At 47.3% G+C, this 22018-nt stretch overlaps 11 protein-coding genes across 11 annotated transcripts; 5 read left to right on the top strand and 6 right to left on the bottom strand.

The window, feature by feature from the left end:
• Window positions 1-158: 158 nt before the first annotated feature.
• Window positions 159-1087, bottom strand: VTP21DRAFT_6146 (uncharacterized protein; the record flags this gene model as incomplete). Its single annotated transcript, XM_069396745.1, has 4 exons — window positions 159-381; window positions 448-696; window positions 780-969; window positions 1054-1087. 4 exons carry the CDS (start codon window positions 1085-1087, stop codon window positions 159-161), a joined length of 696 nt encoding a protein of 231 aa, XP_069247415.1.
• A 1402-nt stretch (window positions 1088-2489) lies between these two features.
• Window positions 2490-3518, bottom strand: VTP21DRAFT_6145 (uncharacterized protein; the record flags this gene model as incomplete). The annotated part of the gene is made up of 2 exons (XM_069396744.1): window positions 2490-3409; window positions 3485-3518. The coding sequence occupies 2 exons, from the start codon at window positions 3516-3518 to the stop codon at window positions 2490-2492; spliced, it is 954 nt and encodes a 317-aa protein (XP_069247414.1).
• Window positions 3519-5094: 1576 nt separating this feature from the next.
• VTP21DRAFT_6144 (uncharacterized protein) lies at window positions 5095-5906 on the top strand (the record flags this gene model as incomplete). Its single annotated transcript, XM_069396743.1, has 4 exons — window positions 5095-5171; window positions 5298-5463; window positions 5593-5672; window positions 5735-5906. The coding sequence occupies 4 exons, from the start codon at window positions 5095-5097 to the stop codon at window positions 5904-5906; spliced, it is 495 nt and encodes a 164-aa protein (XP_069247413.1).
• A 1634-nt stretch (window positions 5907-7540) lies between these two features.
• VTP21DRAFT_6143 (uncharacterized protein) lies at window positions 7541-8866 on the bottom strand (the record flags this gene model as incomplete). The annotated part of the gene is made up of 1 exon (XM_069396742.1): window positions 7541-8866. One exon carries the CDS (start codon window positions 8864-8866, stop codon window positions 7541-7543), a length of 1326 nt encoding a protein of 441 aa, XP_069247412.1.
• Window positions 8867-9250: 384 nt separating this feature from the next.
• On the top strand, window positions 9251-9529 carry VTP21DRAFT_6142 (uncharacterized protein; the record flags this gene model as incomplete). The annotated part of the gene is made up of 1 exon (XM_069396741.1): window positions 9251-9529. The coding sequence occupies one exon, from the start codon at window positions 9251-9253 to the stop codon at window positions 9527-9529; it is 279 nt and encodes a 92-aa protein (XP_069247411.1).
• A 92-nt stretch (window positions 9530-9621) lies between these two features.
• Window positions 9622-10236, top strand: VTP21DRAFT_6141 (uncharacterized protein; the record flags this gene model as incomplete). Its single annotated transcript, XM_069396740.1, has 1 exon — window positions 9622-10236. The coding sequence occupies one exon, from the start codon at window positions 9622-9624 to the stop codon at window positions 10234-10236; it is 615 nt and encodes a 204-aa protein (XP_069247410.1).
• Window positions 10237-10602: 366 nt separating this feature from the next.
• VTP21DRAFT_6140 (uncharacterized protein) lies at window positions 10603-14349 on the bottom strand (the record flags this gene model as incomplete). The annotated part of the gene is made up of 14 exons (XM_069396739.1): window positions 10603-10944; window positions 11050-11131; window positions 11207-11466; window positions 11604-11862; window positions 11938-12106; window positions 12313-13047; window positions 13113-13178; window positions 13246-13298; window positions 13367-13413; window positions 13496-13543; window positions 13740-13869; window positions 13944-14007; window positions 14082-14196; window positions 14266-14349. The coding sequence occupies 14 exons, from the start codon at window positions 14347-14349 to the stop codon at window positions 10603-10605; spliced, it is 2454 nt and encodes an 817-aa protein (XP_069247409.1).
• Window positions 14350-14488: 139 nt separating this feature from the next.
• Window positions 14489-15257, top strand: VTP21DRAFT_6139 (uncharacterized protein; the record flags this gene model as incomplete). Its single annotated transcript, XM_069396737.1, has 5 exons — window positions 14489-14557; window positions 14620-14823; window positions 14888-14959; window positions 15029-15067; window positions 15129-15257. The coding sequence occupies 5 exons, from the start codon at window positions 14489-14491 to the stop codon at window positions 15255-15257; spliced, it is 513 nt and encodes a 170-aa protein (XP_069247408.1).
• Window positions 15258-15824: 567 nt separating this feature from the next.
• Window positions 15825-16564, top strand: VTP21DRAFT_6138 (uncharacterized protein; the record flags this gene model as incomplete). Its single annotated transcript, XM_069396736.1, has 4 exons — window positions 15825-15860; window positions 15922-16005; window positions 16075-16257; window positions 16391-16564. The coding sequence occupies 4 exons, from the start codon at window positions 15825-15827 to the stop codon at window positions 16562-16564; spliced, it is 477 nt and encodes a 158-aa protein (XP_069247407.1).
• Window positions 16565-16883: 319 nt separating this feature from the next.
• VTP21DRAFT_6137 (uncharacterized protein) lies at window positions 16884-17427 on the bottom strand (the record flags this gene model as incomplete). Its single annotated transcript, XM_069396735.1, has 3 exons — window positions 16884-17147; window positions 17223-17278; window positions 17394-17427. The coding sequence occupies 3 exons, from the start codon at window positions 17425-17427 to the stop codon at window positions 16884-16886; spliced, it is 354 nt and encodes a 117-aa protein (XP_069247406.1).
• Window positions 17428-17994: 567 nt separating this feature from the next.
• On the bottom strand, window positions 17995-19166 carry VTP21DRAFT_6136 (uncharacterized protein; the record flags this gene model as incomplete). Its single annotated transcript, XM_069396734.1, has 3 exons — window positions 17995-18564; window positions 18635-18988; window positions 19068-19166. 3 exons carry the CDS (start codon window positions 19164-19166, stop codon window positions 17995-17997), a joined length of 1023 nt encoding a protein of 340 aa, XP_069247405.1.
• Window positions 19167-22018: the final 2852 nt, after the last annotated feature.

Genomic DNA, 22018 nt, shown 5'->3' with positions numbered 1-22018 from the left:
TGCGTTTGCTTTTTTATTAGATAAGGAGAATGTATATAAGTTCTGGAGTATATGAATAAAATAGGGAATATTTACAAAAATTTCAATCGTTAGACAGCTGAATCATTAACATAAAAAGGTGTAACAAATTGTGTCCGTTCCACGGTTGGATTACTTGCTTAATTTCCACCAGTCTTCTCATTAGCCTGGGCGACTTCGCTCTCCTTCTCAGTCCTAGATGCTTGAGAGGAGCGATAGTATTCTTGGAGAAGCTCTGTGTACTCTTTGCCACGCGCCTGGATCTGTGCCCACTGCTCGTTCACCGTTTGTCGTGCCAGCTGTTGTAATTCAGCTGCACGCGTCGAGGCCTGCTGACCGGTGTGCTGTGCCGACAACAGGAAGCTAAGGCGGGAAAATGTTACCAGTCAATACCCGGCGAACTTCACCCTTTCTATTTCTACTACTTACTTTCCGGTTGCAGAGATGACTCGTCCTAGTATGACCCTCAACACCTCATTGTACCACCAGTGCACGAGAGGAACCGATTGGATGAGCCCGTCCACCGTCCAGCTGTCTTCCTGCGAGACCACGTAGTAGAGCCCATTCTCTTCGTTCTTCTCGAAGCGCAGAGTTGTGATCGCGGGGACGTGCAAGTGCAATAGAGGGAAGATACGAGGGCGAAAGTTTTGCTGGCTGTGGATGACGGCGGAGGTACCACTATAGCCCGATATTGGCAGAAAAGAGAGAGTAAACAGGTAAGCAAGACGCCTGCACTAAACCAACTGTATGCTTATAATTACTCGAATACAGTGGATTTGAACGAGGGTGCATCCTTGTTCACCATGGTCCACACGCGGAACACCTGGCGGATATTGGCCACTCCTTGGGTGGAGAGAAGTGGATTCGAGAAGATGGCATCGGGGCGGAAATATTTTTCGAGAATGTGGGCATGAAACTCGTCATTGTAGGTGAGAATGCCTTTGATGATTTCTAGGACAAAAATTCGTATTAACCTCCATAATCGATATAGGGAACAAAATTGATAAAGCGAAGGGATTTTGGAAGGTAAAATACCTGGGATCTGCTGCTGTGCTTTATTGAGATCCATTGCGAGGACAATGCCAGAAGTAGTATTCGAAGATTCTTAGAGTTGGGTAAGCGATCCAAAGGAGTTGGGGGCGTTACTTATTCACATGGGGCTGCGGACACGCAGTCACAATATTGGACAACACTAGGAGGTGTGTTTTAACAGTATGTCGTTTTAAATAGGCCTTTATATATTGATCGTTTTCGCTTTGCAACCTAAGAAAACCAACACCTGTTCTTTTATTATCATAGATTACCCAGTTGCATTAATGTAAAATAGCGTGTAGACAGAATGCAATATCAGTATTTTTGATTGCATCAGTGCGTTTCAAAAATTGAATTTGTTGGGTTAAGCACCACCCTTGCTGTCAAATTTTGCAAACATGCAGGTATGGCAGGACTGCAGAAATTATAAGAAAGCCGAGTGGTGAGAAACAGGACTTTGAACTCTAGATTGGCTGAAAGAATCGATTCTTAGAAGCCTCAATCGCATGTCCTACCTAACCTGACCACTCCTTGCTATAGCAGTCACAATCTTTATAAATAGCTACAAAAATGAAGGTTTTATTATAGTCTGTTGATTGGCAGGTATTGTTAAGTAACCGTACATCAGAACCATGCATTGGTCAGGAAGAATTGATATAGGGCCGTTTGCATATTTCTACCGGAGCTGGTCTAACTATAAACACTGGACAACAACACGTTTCGAGGTTTCAGTCTGAAATCGACGGCTGCGTCCATGGCCAATATTGTGTATAACTTATAAATAATTATTTTTCCCAATCAAAGGCTACCCAGGCAAAATCTGGTTACTATGAAATATACACTTTGTTGTATGATTCCGAATCTTTGCTGGAGAAAAGGGTGCGGTTGACGTAGATTATACCATATTTGGATATATTGATTTGGTTCGCTCAAAATGATTCACGAAATCCCGCTCTACTTGATCAATTAAAGGTATTTGCTTACCTCGCTTCACTATTCATTACCCGCCTATTTACTTGAACAAGGGACAAAAGAGGCTATATATCGAAACCCCAGGAGAACAAGAGTTATGGAACCAAGAAATGGTTGGAGCGGCGTAATTTCTAAAACAGACCACGGTATGATCTTTTCTATCTCGTATTTTTGAATTTAAATAGTTATAAAAACTTAAGCCCAGCACGTGAATTACTCAAGTAGTGGTCTTACTTTAGGAGTATTAGTATCAATAGAGTGTAGCTGTTTTGAAAGAGCTGTTACAAATAGACATTGTCAATCTTGAAACAGTACTTCTGCATCTGTAAAAATTTCCAATGAGAATAGTTAAATGTCTAAAGCAGCGATCAATATACAAAAAAGAAACACAAGGATATATGTATAATTTAAATATAAATAGTGGAAGAATAGAGCTCAATCAACATTAAAAATTAGGTAATAAGCATTCAAGCGCTGCCACGGGGAACTATGCCCTCTTCAAAATCCATCACTACAACCTTGCCGTCTTGGCCAACGCTAACAATGCGCGATTCAGTAAATATAACACCGTACACCCAGCCATCGTGACAATCTGGATGGTGCGACAAACATTCGCCTGTGGTCAAATCCCAGACTCGAATACTCCGGTCGTAGGACCCCGTGACAAGGATTGCATCTCGGAGATGCATCGACCTGACTAAATCTGTATGACCCTCAAGTGTACGAATACAGTCGCCTGTCGCCACATCCCATATCTTAATGCTACAATCGTTTGCTCCACTAACAATAACACGCCCGTCGAATTGTAGGCAGCAGATGCCTCGCGTATGCCCTGAAAAGTCGCGTAGGCAAACTCCCGTCTCTACGTCCCAAAGTTTTACAAGTCGGTCGGCAGACCCTGAAGCAATTTGACTTCCATGAAGTTTCAACGCGGATAATGGGCCGATGTGGCCCGTAAGAGTATGCAATAGCAATCCTGTTTCGATTTGCCAGAGCTTAATGGTGGAATCCTTGAAGCTGCCCGCAATTATATTTTCACCCAAGCTCAAACCTAGTACGCTCGATGTGTTGTTGGTCAGCGTGCGTACCGGCAAATAGGTGTTCATATTCCAAAGTACTATTGTTGAGTCGACTGACCCACTTGCCAACCAACGCGAATCATACTGTAAACTCACTACAGACCCTTTGTGACCACTTAGCGTTCTCAGGCATCGTAGAGTCTTGGCACACCAGATTTTGATGGTCTGATCCTTGGAACCAGTTACTATTTTCTCCTCATCAAATTGAACGCAGTAAACACTTTCTGAATGTCCATCCAAAATTCTTGTTGTCACCGCCCCAGGAGAATGAGTCTCATTCTTGTGAGAAATAAGGCTTTTGTCTATGTCTAGAACGATAATGCGTTAATAATAAATGCTATAGAGAGTGAGAGAGATAAGCATTGTGAATGGTTCACACATACCAGGGGCCGGGAAATGTGCGGAATTGAGGTCCATTACGGGTTGATAGTAAGAAAATTGGAGGCAATATAATTCCGAGCAGATATGTTACATTTCTTGGGTACTAGGAAAACCTTCGGGTGACACAAAGTATACGTGGACAGCAGCCGGCGGGGAACAAGGACGTGAGCACAGCCACAAACTTCAAATTTTTATCGTATATGAAGTGGATGGACTTCATTTATATCAATAGTAAGCAATAAACCTGTTTTCACTGGTCATCTCTTATTACCATTTTTCATAACTGCTTATTCCTGTTAATCACAAAATGCATGGCAATAGCAACACTAACTAGTAGGACTAAAATATACTTTCTCGTCTACTCTAGCATCGAATACCGACTCTCTCAATGCTTTAGGGCCGTTTTAAGCTACTCAGTCGGAATTCTCGCCCTACGTTGCTTTTAAATAATGGGACACTGTAGGGGGAAGAGTGCTTTAAAGATAGAGCTTGACCTCGAGAATATTAAATATGAAAAGCGAGAGAAGCTATTCTTCTGATGGATCAGAATCGTTCTCAGTTCGACTCGTGAGGTGTATTATGTGCTATTAAAACAAGGTGTGGTAAATCTTAAGAAGATCTCCAATAATCACTTGTATTGGATAGCATTGGTTATGGCATCGCTTTAATTCTAACCTTTCAGCTTGCACCTGCAAGTGCACAGCAAACCCCATTTTACCCCGACAAATCTGTAGATGCACTAAACACTCAATTGTAATCCATTGCCGTACCAGATTGCTTTTCCCGAAGAACCTCGTGACATATATCATAAAGACAGTATTTTGTTCATTTCTCTATGACGCTCAGGATACAATAGCCTAGAGCTTAGTATTACAAACGTTGGCCATTAGCCAGTAGAGAACATCCATCAGCATTAGTGCAGATGATCTCGCGTTAAATAAAAAAAAATAACACGAGATCATCCGAGAGTTTAACGAGCTACGATGTGAAAATGCAATTGGATCGGCTGATACATTGGCCGCCCGGTGTTTAACAATTCAAACGCAAGAAATGCCTTTGTGATCATCTAGTAACCCAAAGAACAGCAGTGGTAGCAATCTAGATGAGTTAGATCCAGTTACGGCTTTTAACTCTTTTCACATCGTATGCATTATAACCGACAACAATTTAATACATTGCAGTTGCATTTCGATTGAGTACTATACTTTTGAGTCAGATCGTTTCTTGTATGGTTAAAAGCAAGAGCGACATTTGTAAGATGATGGCTCTAGGAAGATCAATAGTGCCAGATAATTAGTGCATTTGATGTGTGGCAAGGTCCTTAATTCCTTTTTCATACATGTTTGATGAGTAATTGTTAGAATAGAGTTGGAGCTCAGGAAACCTCCTGGGCGCTCCAACGCCAACCCATTTTTGAAAACGCCTGCTGCGGAATCCCGACTTATCCACTGCCCCTAACTGTTGTAAAATGCGTTTGTTTATAGCGGGCGGGTTATGCTCCTTGAGCAACGTTGAAAGGATCCCAGTTAATGCTCTCATGTTTAGTAGGGTATCATTGCACTATGGAGGCTGCATAAATAACTAGTATTTTTCAGCTAGGCCGGCGCCATCTATGGAGCTAACGCAATATTTGACTGGTGCTGATGATCTCATGCTTGCGGCTGCTTCTACCGACCACCTAATAAGCTTGTAAGCATCAGCCAGCGAGCACGAAATTATAGAATTATTAGGTGGGAAATTTGGGGGACTCACGGGGAACCAGATCTTGTAATTTACCGGTTGTGCCGAGGGAAACAACTCCTCCCAAGACTTTAGACTTGCACCACCTCCACAGTATGTATCCACCCAGGCCACTAATAAAACACAGCTTCCCAATGACCCTGGCGAGCATTCCTTGCTCTCTTCCAGCCTGTGGCACATGAGGTGCATAGAGTTTGTGATCCAGCCGCACGGTTCTCCCAAAACAAGCCCCTGCGCTCTTGTCGGACCATCCACTCTATTCTATTAGTAATATTCAAAATTGCAACCGCCAGGAACTCTTTATTTAGATTAGCTACAAAGGGCCAATGAGAGAAACCTCTGGTCTTCTCACATCCTTTTTCATCTTTAGGAATCACCACCCCCCGCCTCATTTCCAATTTTCCATACGTCATCTGATATTTCTGCCCTAATGACCACAAAGTATGGCTGGTAAGCTATTCCATATTGGGGTATATTAAACATCCTTGACTCTTTCTCCGCTGATTTACAAGCAAGCAAGCCACCACTTGGTGGTTGGGAGCCACAAAGCATACCACAGACTTTAGGATTATGTTGGCTCATGCAATGGATGTGCTCCGACGAGTCAAGAGGATTGCGTCCATAGAGTTACATTTTACCCGCTATCCCCAGAGAGTTAGCCGTATTATGAATCATATGGCCTAGAGTTGGACTTTAACTCTACTGACCATGGGCGTGTCCGTGTTCACAAAAGAAAATGGATCACTGGCACGGATGAGAGGGAGAGGGAGAGAGGCGAGCTGCATCGTCACACAATCCGGTAAAAGTCAAGACACAAGCGCATACGGATCCAGTGGGATATACAATGCACCCTCCTGAGGAGAACACCCATCAATAGCACTAGCCCTCGCCCGTCCTTTCGCGGTGAATCTCGAGTATTTCTAAAGGATGTTTTGCAATCTTTCGAGCGTAAACGAGATCATTTGGTTCTTGGATGCCTTTCCTGTTGAACATCGTATTCATTCATTTTGGCAGCTTGACTCTGTTTCCCCAAATACACTAGCGGCTCTGACCTCTGGTTTCACGGCATATCTTTAACTCCATTTTTATTTATTACTATCCAACCACTTTGTCAATCACAGCCATCGTTGGCGCTGGAGTCCGTCTTTGGCTAGGAGCTTTTTAGCTTTTCGACAAGATCAATCAATGTAATCGCCTCAGAATGCCAGGATCGCTTGTGTGTAGATACCTCCATTACCACACGCCATAATTATTATGCCATCGGATATTCCCATTCTCCTTCTCTCTCTCTTGGAACTTCATCCTCAATCTCGATCAAACTTTGGCGAGTGAATGGCAGCCTGAGGCCCCGCGTACAGACTCCTCAATGACTCTCATCCTCCATGGGTCAGCCACTTGTCTCGTCATGCAATGTCGGTTGCGGGAAAACCCCATTCCCCCCACATTTTGTCTCAAGAGGAGAGCCAATGGAGGCGCATGTTTGTCATTTCCTCAAAGCCAGGGTGAGGATCCTCGGACCCCCAAGGAGGACACGACGTGACGGCTGACGAGGCGACGTTGTTTAGTCATCTATTTTTAATAAAGCCTTTCATGCTTGGTGGCTAAACACATTTCTAACGCCCCAAAGATGGGAGAGGAAAAGGGGGAACCATTTGTTTCGGGGCCTCTTATCCTGAAGAGACGAAAAAAAAAAGCAATAACCAAGCCATGTTCGACTCATTAAGCCCTGAAATCAAGCACCAAGCTGGACTGCATAGGCATATCAATTGTCAGCGCCGCGTTATGTTCTTTCAGACTCTTAGTACTTTATTTGGCCACATCGGTTTGCTACAATTGTATTCAAAGGAGTGACTTCAAACAGACAAGAAAGGGGGGGGGGGGGGGAATTCAGTATTTGAGTAATGGGAAAGAAAGCGAATTTATAGAGATAGGAAAGGGGGGGAAAAAATGCATCTATTTAGAAGGAAACTTCCATTGGGTAGGTAATAAAGGGAGGGGAAAAAAAAATAGTAGACGATATTATATAATTATGAGAATAAAAAAAAGAAATTCCAATACCTATAGTATAATATAATTCCGTCTCTTTCTTTTTTTTTTGCCACAGCTCCAGGAGCAAATGAATGACATATACAAACGCAAGAATAATAAAAGAGAAAGCAACAAAGTAGCTTGTAAGGAAAAATAAAGAAAAAGATAACGTAGCAGTAGGAGGAGGGGAGATTCTCATAATAAGATGTGCTATTTACAGAAAGAAAAACACACACACAAAAGACAATACTATATATTCCAAGGCTTGGATAAGCTAGCGGATACCACCTTCAGACATGGATAACCCCATACCATGCCCGTTCCGTTGCCAGCCGCTTCGTTCGCTCCTCCATATCCTCATCACTACGCCGTTTCAGACCGCACGCGCGGTCCTCGGTCCACTCGGGCACCACCTGGATCTGCTGCTGCTGCTGGGCGGACAAAAGCTGCTGGTAGTGCTGCTGTTGTTGCTGGCGCCTCCGCCTCCGGCGGGTGGGGCTTGTGACGGGCGTGATTTGATGGTAGTGGTATGGCTGCTGGCGCTGAAGAGGCTGCGGGTGCTGGAGCGGTTGGGGTTGCTGATGCTGCTTATGGTAGCAAATGTGCTGGTGCTGCTGCTGGTGCAATAGGTTGAGGGTCGGCGAGCCGTACCCCGGCGTCATCAGCGGCGAGTCCTCGCACGGCACCGCAACCAGCCTCAGGGGGGTGCGCAGCGCCGGCGACCCGAAGTTGGACGCCAGGGACACCAGGAGCCCATCGCCCATGCCGGTCCACTGCTCCACGCGCTCCTTCCAGCCGGCAAACTCGTGGGGGTCGACCCAGAGCTTGTAGTCGAGAGCGGCCAGGAACTCCACCTCCATCACCACCACCTCGCGCACGGGGATCCCGCTCACGTCCGCCCACGTCCGCGCGGTGTAGGTGCTGTCGTCGAGGAATTTGTTCGCCAGCAGCAGCGCGACGGTCAAGAGGCGGTACTCGCAGCCAGGCGAGCCGCGCACGTTGGGCTGGGCGCGTCGGTATCGGTAGATGTAGAGGAGGGCGAGGAGGCAGTTGGCGGACGTGACCCGCGTGGCCTCGAAGAGCCGGCGGCAAAAGCGGGCGAACAGCATGCGACTGTCTCCGTCCGCTCCGCCGCCTCTCCCGCCGGCCAGGGAGCATGCGGGGGGAGGGCTGGGCCGGCCGTACCACAAGAAGCATGCCATGCGGGCCGTCATGTCCGCCAGGCATTCCTCCTGCCGCGGCTCAGGCACGGTGCGCGGCGGCGAAGCGGGCGGCGACGGATGCACCTCCATCATTGGCTGCAGCTGCCGCAGCGGCGGGAAGGCGATGGGGCGGTGGAAGACGAGCGGCGGCAGGCGGTAGGCGGGGACGCACGACGCCGGCGCGGCGTACACGGTCTTGGGGAGCGGGAGGGGCAGATGCGATGGATGCGGGAGGAGCGTGGAGGGCTGCGGGAGGTATATGAGCGGCTGGGCGGCGGGCGGGGGGGCGGGCGCGGCGGGTGCGAGGGAGAGCGCGGGCTGTGCGGAGGCGGGGATGACGCGTGGGGGGCGGAGGATGTCCATCATGGCGAGGGGGTACCATGGGGCGGCCGACGAGGCCGGATGAGCCGTCATTGTCAGGCGCGGGGATGAGCGGCAGCGGATGGATTGGGAGAGAGAGGAGGGATGCGGGGGATGGGGACGGGTAGATGGCGAGCAGGCGAGGAGGCAATTAGCGCGCAATTCAGCAAGAGGCAAGAGCAAGTGCACGCGGGAGGGGCCTGGTCATTTTCCAGACGCGGGAGGGAGAGAGAGAGAGCGGGAGAGAGGGCGGATGCGGATGAGGCCGTGGGCAGAAGAGGCCAACAAAAGTAGAGTTGAGGGAGGCAAACCAATTTGAGTTCAAGAGGGCGATGAGAAAAGAGGGGGCGGGCGTGCGTGTAAAACCAACACACCACCCGGCCGACTCGTCCGCAACCAGTCCTTGGGCCAGCCCGTCTGAGAACTCTAAAAAGAAAAATGCGCGATGCGGACACTGGAATTTTGCTTATGCTTTCCCTTCGCGGCCTGGGCCAGAGCCCCGCAGCCGGAAAAGAAGCCCGCCTGTTGGCGGTTCGATCCGGGCTGATGCGGCTGGCGGTGATTTGTGTGTGGGCTCCGGGTGGTCATGTCAGGGGCATTGGAAGAGGGAAAAAAAAAATGCAAATCACCGCGTTTCACCCCTTCTTCTTTTGTCCAATTCAATGCTGCAATTCTGCGCGCATCCAATCGCCCTCCGATCGCATAAGCACCGCCTGACAAACGAGACATTCCCGCGCTCCTGGGCCTCGCCTGCGATCTGCCCCCCGCCGATGCGCATGCCGCAGCCCGCGCCGGCGCCGCCGTGATTCATGCCCGCCGCCCGCATTGTTCCCTCAGGAAATCAGAAATTAAAAAAAGCCAATCTGTCCACGTTTACACAAGACGAGGTTAGAATTCACCAATCTTGGGCCAAGCCCGCCCGCCCACCCTGCCGGCTCCGTGCCGGTGGAAAAAAAAAAAATTATATTGCGCACCAAGCCGGAGAAACCAGATCATCGCACGGCCGGATCCCCTACCGCCCCTCTGGCCGCGGCGGACCCCACCCCCCCCCCCCCAGCACAGTCGCACTGCTGAACAACCTACCTCCTCTTGGATTGTTCAGCCCAAACGCAACTCAAAAACAAATCTTTCCCACCAACCAATCCCGTGGAACAAACCCTTCCCCCCGCCCAATCGCCTCCTCCGCCCATCTTCCCCCCTTTTCTCGCCAGATCGCCCGAGCTAACCTAACCTACCCCGCCGGGGGCCTCCTAGCCGCCGCCCCCGCCGCCCCCGCCGCCCCTCCGCCGGGGATGGCTCCCCGCGAACGTCACCGCCTCCCGCGCCTAACCCAAATCCGCCTGACTCGCGCGTTGCCACACGCCGAGGCGGTTAGTAATGGAGAATCCCACTTTCAAAGGCCGACGCTGGGCCAGAAGCGATAAAGTGCGACTGGGCCACATGGAACGATTTTTATCCACGCGAGAAAACCCCAATGGCAGGCGCCGGGAAAATTTGGAAAAACCCAAAAAATCTCAGCTTCCTGTTTAGTATATTGTATTGTAATGGATTGAGATGTGGAAGAAGGGCGGAAACAAGCAGGGAATGAGAAAACCAGTCACATGGCGAGAAACGGAGACAAAAGACACGGAAAAAGAATAACCAGGAAAACCAAAGCCGTCCCCCGATGGAGATAGCAACAAAGAGAACCGAGACAATGCACAGGGAGTAGGAGAACCGCACGGCGCAGTAGAGAGTAGAGCGCGGGGGGGGAGGGGGCGTGGTAACGAGACTGCATGGGATTGGCCGGTTCACACAGGGCCGCCCTTCCGCTTGCCCTTGCCCTTGCCCTCGGGCCGCTGGCGCTCGCCCACCCACACCCGCACGCTCTTGTCGTCCGACGCGCTCGCAAACATCCGCGCATCGCGCGGATTCCACGCCACCCCGTTGACCACCCCGCCGTGCCCCACCAGCACCTCCATGAGCGCTCCGCGCTCCCGGCTCCACAAGTACACCGCCCCGTCCTCGGACCCGGACGCAATGATGCGCTGCGAGTGGCCGCCAAAGCACGACCGGATCTCAAACTCGCCCTGGCGGTGCCCCGTGTAGGTGCGGAGGAGAAGCCGGTCCTGGATGTCCCAGAGGTGGAGCTCCTGCGCAGAACACAAACACACATTAGTACCGCACGGGAGGCGACTCCTTCTCATCGTCCGCGGGCCCGCCCAGAGCTGGGAGGGACCCGGCGGGCGGCTACTCACCGAACTCTTCAGATTCACCAGCACGTGGCGCCCATCCGCCGCCAAGCTCAGAGACGTGATTGGCTCGCTCTCCTGGATATAGCTGCAAGCCACAGGGCAATACAGGTTAGACTCGTCGCGTCGGTGGAGTAAAGAGAGAGAGAGAGAGAAAGCTTACTTTTCCTCCACCCGGTCAATCAGGTTATATCGCCTAATCCGCCGATCGTAGCACACCCCCACCACGAATTCTCCCCGCGGGTCCATGGCCAGCGAGATGATGCGCCCCGTGGTCCACCGGTGCAGCATGGTGCCGTCGATACTCCACAGATAGAGGTTCTTGTCCATGCCCGCGGTGACAAAGCGCTGGCCGTCGGGCAGCCACGCGCACGAGGTGACCTGATCGGTGTGCCGTTGAATGGTCCGGATGCACTCCGCCTCCTGTAGGGGGGAGGGTAGAGGGGGATGGAGGAAAGGGTTAGGTTATAGATACTTAGGAAACGTGGCGCAGCATGTCCAGTAATAGAATTGGGCTGCTGAAAATGAAGGGGCGAGGGGAGAGAGAAAAGCCTACTCACCGGGAGCTTCCATAACCGGACCCCGTCGTTGGCGCAGCTCAGAATCATCTCGTCGTTGGGCGACCAGGCCACAAAGGACACCTCGTGGGTGTGCCCTATCAACTCCCGCAAGAGGTATCCGTCGTCGACGCTCCAAATGACGATGCTCTGGTCCTTGGAGGCAGACGCGAGCTGCCGGCCGTCGTGGGAGAAGGCTATGTACCAGACCTCGTCGGTGTGGTGCTCTAGCACGTGCAGAGTGGTGCACGGGAATCTAGCCCTGCCAGTTAGAGGAGATGGGGGAGGGGGTTAATCACAGTGAGCCGTCAAGAGGACCCATCGCCCATCAGCTTACTTGTCGCATTTGTGGTCGGTTAACAAGGAGACTTCTTCCTCCTCGTCCTCGTCCTCCTCTTCATCCCCTGCATTATGGTACAAACACTGGGCCCGCTGGTGCTCGGTTGCCTGCAGCAGCAGTTGCTCCAACCGCCGGTCGGGCACCATGATCGTCGGGGAGATGTATTCTAAGGGAGGGAGAGCATATGGGTTAGTGGAGCACTCTAAAATCTGTCAATGGAATTGGCCATGGAACAAGAGACGGGACGAGAAAATAATGGGATGACCATTGAAGGGGTGGGTGTGTGTAAGTTGGAAAGGAGTCGATAAATCAAGTAAGCAGACGGGAGGCAAGGTGACAAAACCAAAGAACAAAGGATGCTGAAACACCTACTCTGCAACTCGACAAGTAATGCTTTTCGTGATTTCCCCTTCGCTCCATCCCATGCCGCCCGTCGCCTCAACTCGTCGCCACTGCCGCACATCATATAGCTCGCCAGCGTGTGCAAAGTCTCCTGCCCCAAGCCCCTGTTGCTCCCCTTTTCGATGCCCTCCTTGGCCTCCACGTTTAGGCTCAACAACGGGGTCAGCTCCCCTTGCAGCACGCCGAGCGCTGACTTCAGCTGCCGCCGTTCCAGCAGCTCGAGGTACTTTTGCCGTCGTATGAGGAGCTGGACTTGCGGCGCATCGGTCGAGTCGACAAACTCAAGCACAGCGGTCTCCACGTCGTCCCAGTCTCCGGAGAGGACAAAGCGCTTGAACGTGGAGACAGCCGGCGTTTCAAGGCTGACCCCACTCTCCGCCTCCAACTGGGTGGCGGACTGGTTGAGCCCCAGATCCCGCAGGGCCTGGACCATTAGCCTCACCATTTCCTCCGTCTTGAAGAGCTCGCCAGCACGCCCCAGCTTCGTCAGCAGGCCTGCGGATGTCGGCGTCGGCGTGGAGGCTAGCGATTTGGAGGGGGTGGCCGTTGAGAGGGAGGGAGTGCCGTTAAGGGCGGAGGGAAGAGATTTAGACATGGTGCGTGCGCGCTTGCGAGGGTGCGCGCTTTCGTCCTCGTTGTCAGAGGGGAGGTTGTGGGTGGGTGGTCTTGACGATGTGAGTGGCTCTTGTGTGCTGGTTGGGGGGTCTAATGGCAAAAGGGAGGAGGGTTAATGCCCAGCAAATGTGAGAGATAGCGAGGCGATGCCCTACCGGCTGTGTAATCCCCGGAGAATTCCCCCCCACCAATCAATTCGGAGATTCTGGTTGAATCCAAAACTAGAGATCATGGCATTAGCCTACACCCCCAAAGTACACGTAATAGATCAGGGAAGAGATAGCCTACCTTGAATACTTGATTGCGCAAGGGCGTGGTGATCCAATAAAAAAGGGCGGAAGCTGGAATGATAAATAGCCTATTGGCAATGCTAGATGGAATGGCTAGATTCTTGCAACCCCTTATATACAGGACTACGTCAGTTCGTGTGGAGAAGGAAAAGAGACGTAATCGTGGCTGCAATGGGGAGATCAGGGTTAATATCGGCCACGGAGCTTCTCTTGTCTATAGCCAGCGCTACGCAAAAGACGATTTTTACCAGCAATGCAGACGTAGGGTGGGATATCGAGGATAAATAAATAGGACTCTGATATAGTTGCCAATGAGACAAAAACAGCAACAATGAAGGGGGTGAAGGTGCAATGCAACAACGAAGAAAAGAGAAAAAATAACAGAAAATTTTTATCATCACATTGAGTCTAACAGTCACTCTCCTCCTCCAAGAATTCGGCAAGACGGCTCCAAATTTTCTTCCCCCACCCGGCAAACTAGACGCCGTCTACCTCCGGCTTGTCCTGTGCTTGCTCTACAGCGGCCTTCCTCTCGAGCTTCCTCCGCCGTGTCTCTTCGGCCTGCTGGATGATGGTCTGTATCCGCTGCGCGGCCGCTCTACGCTTGCTCTGGCAGAGCTCCCTATCCCATCCAAACCCGTTAGCATCCGTCTCTCCAGTCCCCTCTCGAGTCAGCTGGGAGAAAAGGACAGTTACCAGGAAGCAATCGACACAAGACAGAAAGCACCCACGCTCCAGTTGCATGCCCTTCTTAGATTGCCTATCCTCCACCCAAAAAAACCCATTAGCAACCAGCCTTAGAATGCACGAAAAGCGGATAGAATTCAGTACTACCTCGAAGGAGGTAGTGGATACCACCGACGCCGAAGCCACTGCCAATTCCATAGAGAAGACTGGAGCGTGCACACGGCATTCGACCAATGTTTTGGAAATCAGACAAGGAAATGGTCTATCCATTAAAGTGTAATGCATTAGCGTCAGTGGAACAGGTGCAGCGCCAATCTCAATCGGTAGTTACTTTGACAGCATCGGTCAACGAGGAGGGTTTGTTCTGACCCGATGTGGATGCATCGGCAGAGCGAGGCGGGTCGTTTTCTGCCATGGCGATGGAATCGATCGAAATGTTTGCGAGAGCCAGGCAGAAATTACAGTGGATGATTATGGAAAAAATGCGCCACAATTCTCTAAAAGGTGTCTTTAGGTTATTTTTCGGCTGAAGGCTATCTTTTTAACGTATAACCATGATCAAATCGGTCCTTATATTTAATAACCATGGGAAGCCCCGATTAACTAAATTCTACCAGCAGATTGTAATCATTTTGCTTTTTTCTTAATGTGTTTTTCCATACCAACCAATGTTTGGCTTGTATAGGACATTGCAACGCAACAAGCCCTTCTCCAAGAGATCTATACGCTAGTGTCAAAGCGCCCGGATACCGTGTGCAATTTCCTGGAGGGGAGTCAGATGCTCGGAGGGAAAGACACACGTGTGATTTATCGTCATTATGCAACACTCTATTTTGTCTTTGTGGTAGATGACTGTGAAAGTGAGCTCGGAATTCTAGACTTGATACAGGTGGGGCAATTTGATGTTGAGTGCAATACCAGAATGTCGCTAACAATCAATGGGATGCGAATAGGTGTTCGTGGAGAGTCTGGATAGATGCTTTGAAAATGTATGTGAGCTGGATCTGATATTCCATTTTGAAGAGGTAATGTTCGCGTTTTTCTTACCGGTGGTGGAGCGGTGTTCGCTAATATATTTTCATTGCTGAATATAGGTGCATCACATCCTCTCCGAAGTCATTTCTGGCGGAATGGTAAGGCCCTATAAGTTCCTTTTTTGCAAGCTCATATCGCTAACCACGCGAATTACACTAGGTGCTTGAGACGAATATCTCCGAGATCGTGTCTGCGGTCCAAGAGGTCAACAAGCTAAAGCGAAAGCCGGGCATTGGAACAAGTGGGTCGGTCAACAGGGTATCAGAGAGCTTTCGGAGGTTGCATTAGTGCCATGTGTGCTCTCTGGCGGTTGCTTTATTGTAAAAGGTGTAATTATTCTTTACAACTGTCTTTTTAGGCCATGTTATTTCATCTCTTTTTGTCTGATCTCTTCTCTTTTTCTATACTCAACGCTCGGATTGAAGGACACTCTACCATTTAGTATCATAATTGAAAATGCTTTTTAGACCAGCCTCGGCTTTAAATCAATGTCTTCCACTATTTTATTTTTCAAAATATTATCTGCATCATCCTCAGACAGTTCAGTGGTTTCTTTTAAAAAAGAAACAAAACCTACTCCCAATATTAGAATGAAAGATTCTCATGGCAAAAGACGACAGATCTCCATGAATTTTCGATAATAATACACGAAGTATGTTCTTGCTGTATTCCGAAAATTTGCCTGCTTCGATATTTCAATCCTGAGTGCTCTAATCAAATTTCCTGATCACGAGGGCTTAAATTTGATGTGAATTGCGGCGCAGCCTGTTAGCTTGACCCTCTGAAGAGCTTTAATCAAAGCGATCCACAATTGTGGTCGAAAGAATCATTTCACATCATATTTATAGATAGACCATGCCGGACATCAGTAATACGAGCGCTAATACCGAGGTGAGAATTCCTACTATTGAATATGCTAGGTAGACCCCTGCTAATTGGGTCGATCTTACAGAAACCAACCATGGAGCAGTACGAGGAGGTGAAGCATGAGCTCCAGGAACTACTCTCGCGCAAGAAACAAGTTGATCAGAACCTGGTATATTGCCTCATCCCGCACATCATCTATTCTCTATCACCTGATCTCTGATATCAACCTTTTTAATAGACTAAGCTTGAGCAATCGATCTACATGTATGAGGGCAACTACCTTGAGGACACCCAGCAATATGGAAATATTATACGGGGATTCGAGGGTTATTTGGGCGGGCGAGCCATTGCTGGAGAGAGAAGGCGAAGGATAACCGATGCCGATCGGCTCTTTTCCATGAGTTCGACCACTTTTGCAAAGGTAATCCATCGCTCTAGCTCCCTTTTTATTTGATCTCCTACTATCCCTCTTCCCCCAACAAGCGCATTAATCTTCTACTTTGTTGCCCTCCCGGATAACTAATGTGCTATCTATTTGGCTTTGACCCTACTAGGCTATCGCCCTGCGTGAGCGTGATGATGATGACTCGAGCGATGATCGCTCCAGTATCGCATCGAGAGGTGTATTGAAGAAGAAAAAAACTAGGGTCGTCGTTGGGAGTGGAGGGGAGAGGAAGCGACTACGGCTCTCGCTGGGCAGGGACACTGAGGAGGAGCTGGACGTGTAGAAATAATATAGGATGTTATTTTGTATTTTTAGAGTATGAAAGCGGATTGTTCTCCAATGTTTTATTTTTCCTTCAAGATCTCAATGAAATACGCATTGTTTATATCATTTAACCTTTGGAAATTAACAAAAAGAAAAAGAGCGAGAAAAATGATTGGAATAATAGAAATTAATCAAGAGAGAAGGTTACTGCGAAAGTGATAAACGAGAGAAATACACTCCGTCAGAAAGGGAAAAAAGTGCAAAAAATAGGAAAGATATTTCACTAAATAAACGCTAGGAGAAAAAGAAAAATCTACACATAGAAAAAAAATTACATCTCAATTCCCAAAAGTATTCTCGCCAGAGTAAGTAATATACAGGAAACCGTCCTCATCCTTGTGCTCGTCGTAGATTGCAGACATGAGGGCTGCTGTCGGAGGGAGCATGTCATCCACGAACAAGAATATGGCCTTCTCGGCTTGCAGCTGCACTCGCTTTCTAATCACATATACAAATTGACCCACAGTTAAGTCCGCAGGTACAAGGTATTTCTTCTTATCAATGTCGGGGATGTCAGAGCGGTCTGCCTTCTCACAGATTACCTAAAATGGCGTTCAATAAAACGAGTTAATACCTGGTTAAAGAACAAGGCTGGTGGCACGGGGTAGAGCACTTACAGGAATACGGTCAGGATACTTTTGGCGAATGCGGTCCGCCTCCGCCTTTCTCTTCTCTAAATATCAGAGCGAATTAGTGAAAAATGCACATTATGCTTTCATTCTTCATGCGTATCCCACTTATGGTTCCCCACCAATATAAAATTAAAAGTAACGGAAAGTTAATCTTACCGAATGGATGCTCGTCTTTAAATTTAGAACGCATGTTCTGAGTATATTCAATGATGCTTATTCGTGTGGTAACCGATTAATAATGATCGATGGTGATTAGAAGCAAAGTAGCAAGGAAAAGAAAAGGAGCTCAAGAATCTTGGCTATCATTTTAATCCCCACCCTTGGGTTGACGGTCACAAGACATGACGCTGCGCCGCATGTGATTTGTGGACACGGACGCAATCATGGTATTAAAATTGATCATTCACACCTTGTATAGTGTAGCAAAGGGATTATCAGAGGACGAAGAATGCGACTTTTCAACAATACTAAAACTGCAATAGACCCTCTCTGCTAGCAGACCCCTAACTCATACTATTAGACTTGCGAGCTCTCTTGACTTGGGAAAACTTAGAAACGGGGATACAATATGAAAATTTCATATTCAGATTCAAATTTGACACCAGGAGGATATTTTTCCCACTCTCCATTTCAAAGAAAAGCTAAAGAAAATATAGGGCCAGCATGAAGCTAAAAACACATTTCTAATGCACATAATAGGCTTATAGCAATCATACAGAATATTAAATAATAACTGAGCATTTGATGATAATTCGGTTTATGCACTAGGGGGTATATTTGAGCTGGAATTCATGGCACCTTGATTGTCCAGACGAGCAACCATGATGTCAATCGCCGCACCGTTTTCAACCATGTGGATCTGGTTATTGCTTGGAAATATGCGATTTAAAAATCTTTTGATCCATGGTACACGACAGAGTGCTCGTGCAACTGCAGGATTGATGAGAAAGACAATGAGATTAAGAATTCCTTGCAACCCATTCGTAATCGCCTCTATGCGTCTTATTGCCGAACCGAGCTTAGTAAACGCGGTGTCGGTGACGAAAAGCCAGCTAACCACAATGGTCGCAGGCTGGCAGATGACTAGCACGCATGGATAGAGTAAGATTCGCAGAACTGAGCAGACAAGTTGCCCCTCCTTCTCTCGAAATTCGTACTGAATAGTTTGGGTGCGTACTTTTATAGCCTTGAGATCCTTTAGGATTTGAAAGAGCACCGCGAGAATAATGAAGAAGGCATACACAATCGCAAATGCCATCCATATATCTGAACAAAGAAGCTCGATTGCGATGGACGTAGAGAAGTTCCAGTCGAACATGACAGAGTGCTATTACACGCACAACGAAACATTAGCTCTAAGATGTGGGTGGGGGAACATTTTTAGCCACTTCACTCACAAGCTCCTTGTCCCAGTAAGGTGTCCCAACTAGCATAATCGGGATTCCGAGGACTATTGCTGCGAAGAAAGACGCTGGAAGATACCAACGTTGGAACCTCTTCATATTGGATTGTCGACAGAGAAAGGAGAGGTGCAAGTCGAGGGCTATGGTCACATTAAGGAATGCAAACCAAAGTGGGAAGATATAGATTGATCCCAGAAGAAGACGCACGATCAGGGGCTGGGAGGGGAGCAGAGTGTCCATGAGAGAGTAGTTGGTGCGAAAGAGAAATATGCCCTGAGTCAAACGAATGGAGATGCATGGTAAGTGCCCCGGAACCGATTGAAGGCAGAAGAGGGGATCAATAAGAGGCTATACATACACGATAGAGCACATCCACAAAACCTATCCAAAATGACAGCCTGAATGAAATAGTGCTGGCAATGTCTACCTGTGTCCATCTTAGCCATACGACCATGGCCATGATCGAAAATGCACACACTATGGATGCTAAATTTAACGCAAAATACTCTTGCTGTACATCATCCATGCTGGCCTAAACCGAGAAAAGGCCGAGTGAACGGAGAGTCGTTCGGAGATGCATGCTTGCCACTTTGACAGAAGTATATATATCTGATCAGCATGCAAAATGTAATCCTTGAAATAAGGGTCAATTTTAAATTGTGGCCCATTGGGTGGGGAAAGCACGCTATTGGCGATTCCCAAAACCCATCAAATTAATATCTGGAGGCACAAATTTTGAGCTCTCGGTTTAAAGGACAGATACCCTATCTTATCTGAAATTTCACACCTGTCTACTCTAGTATTGCGTTAGCAGTACAGCACAGCATTGACCTGGCCGGTTTCCAGAGTTTTACCATGGAGTCGGGTCAGCAGACACTTGGCATAAAAAAAAACAAATCACCTCACACTAATTGCCCATTATCCTATTGAAGACAAACCGAATGTATAAATAGGTATAAAACAAATTAACTCTAATCCCAGCCAAGCAGGTTGGTTTGAAACACTCTTTTTTTCTTGTGTGAGCTCCTCCTTTACCATCAAATGTTTAGCAAAGACCACGTTAAACTACAACCAATTTTTGCTCTGAGAATAATAATACATGCATCACGTCAACAGAAACTCACCGACTTTCAAGCCTCTGCACTTATGATCCTTGTTCTCAAGCCAGGGTGAATAAGCTGCTTGGATTACCGAAACTTGTCCCAGAGCGTAATAACCCGATTTCTGCAGGTCGATTCGAATAATAATTGTGTGCTGTACTTCAAAGGGTTGTTCTAAAGGGACAAATAGCAGTTAACCAAATTTTATTTGGCATATATTTCTGTTTACCTGCGGATTGCTTTTCTTAGAGTAATATCAAGAATTGATGCCGTTGCTACGAAGCTTTAATGATATGTTTGATGTAAGCTACTGCACCAGAGTCTTTTAGCATTTAGCCTTTGATTAAAGTGTTACTCCATTTCAGCGTACTGTGTCTATTTAGGGTCAATACAGGATTCTTACAAAGTTCTCACAGATGTTTTGGGGGTTTGAGCTAGGTAATTTGATGAGAAAAATACTACTGCAATTCTGGATCAATTCTATCTATAAGCAGATAGAATATAATTGTATTACTGAGCAATGAGATGTAACGGGAAGCATAGGGCCAAAATCGGAAGATGGGCTGAGATGAAATAAGCTTTTTTTTTTTTTCAAAATTTTAAACAAGTTTGTCAAGTATATGAGTTGCTTCAGTCGTATATTCTATGTCGGATGCTGGGTCTCTGTTACGGGTTTGCCAGCGTGAGAGAAAGTTTTCGGTAAGACGCAATACTTGGTTTTAATCAAAGTCCATTCCATAATTCATAGTATTGAACTCGTCCAGCATTGTTTCCACTCTCTCTGAGTTGCACTCCAAGTCCTCTGGGATATATCGCCGCGTAATTCAAGGTGTTATTACTAAATCAATTACATCTAAGCTTGTGCCAGGAGCTATCTCATGCATTATTAGTCGAAGCAACAAACTTAATATTTCCATATAATATCCTGCATTCCTTTGCGAAAATTTGTCGGATAATTCGTTTCAATTTGAACGTTTGTTCCTTTCCCGAGACTCGCCTTTCTCTTCTCGTAAATATCGTAGAATGTGAATCTCTCTCCAGCCGGAAAAGTAAAGCTCAAGTAAGGGGTGCCGTTACATATTGCTTCTGAAAGTTATCGAGTCCTTCTGGAGGGGGAGTGGATGAAGGACTAAAAGTTGCTTTTGGATTTGGAGAAAGACATGAATCGCTTGTAATCTCAGCTCGCCGAAATACCTCGTCAGGTGTTGCATCGCGTATTACGCCATCTTCATCAATTTTTAAAGCCCCTCGCGCATGTTGCCTATGTGCCCACTTCCTAAACAGTCGATTGACTTCCATTTCAAATCGCCATTTCTCGGTTGCAGATAATGTATTTACATCTAACGCACTAAGTCCTTTCTTCTTACGTAAATCAAATGCGAGTTTCGCACAGCGCCGTATTGCTGGATTCTCGCGATGAGATTTTTTTTGCGGCCTCCAATTTTTTTTTGCCTATACATTCTTTTAAAAGAGAAAGAAAAAAATATTTCGAATCTCTGGTGTCGGGTTACCTTAAATATTTGAGTAGCTTGGATCACTCTAGTTTCTTTAAAAAATTTTCAGAATATAATCGCCCATCTAATCCATCCTGTACTTTCAGGTGGTGCAGTTAGATCCAAGAGAAAATTAACGAGAGAGAGTCTTCTTGTATACCTAATTACAACTTAGACTAATTTCAAAAGAATAAATATACTCGATTTTGTCAAAGTTTTTGAATAATTGCTGGTATCAATTTGGCACAAAAAAAAACTCCATAATTCAATCTAAACTCAAATCTTCGTACTAGGAAGTTAATAGGCGAATTTTATAAGATATAAAATTATCGTATAGTAGTGTAAGCGGATACATCTTGGTATAATTGTTATTTACGGCAGTCTGATCCGAATATTATAGAAAAAAATCATTCTTAGTTGTCTCATCCCAGAAGAGCGTATTAGAGAACATCGGTTGCTTGAGCAAAAAGAGGATTAGACAATACTTTGTTTCCTAATCAAGACAATGTTAGCTCGTGCAATAGAATAGCCACAGGGGAATGTTGCATGAATGTATAATAATTAGCATGTGTAATAAGTAATTCGGCTGGAAGACATTTGATGGCAACTAGGAAAAACATGATATTCAAAGTAGAATATATTACAAGTCGTTCCCTATTATGATTCATCGCTCTACGTGGAGCTTTTTCACTGCATATTCGAAGCACCTTTACTAAAGCAATAGCCACGCTGGGATAAAAAGGTAATCGAGGAGTAAAGGATGAGGTTAAGAATAACATTGCACA

This window comes from Calcarisporiella thermophila (genome assembly GCF_041956535.1).
Source record: "Calcarisporiella thermophila strain CBS 279.70 unplaced genomic scaffold VTP21scaffold_25, whole genome shotgun sequence".
NCBI classification, from domain to species: Eukaryota; Fungi; Calcarisporiellomycota; class Calcarisporiellomycetes; order Calcarisporiellales; family Calcarisporiellaceae; genus Calcarisporiella; species Calcarisporiella thermophila.
Note: the sequence above shows the minus strand (reverse complement) of the source record. Positions and strands in the feature narration are given on the sequence as shown.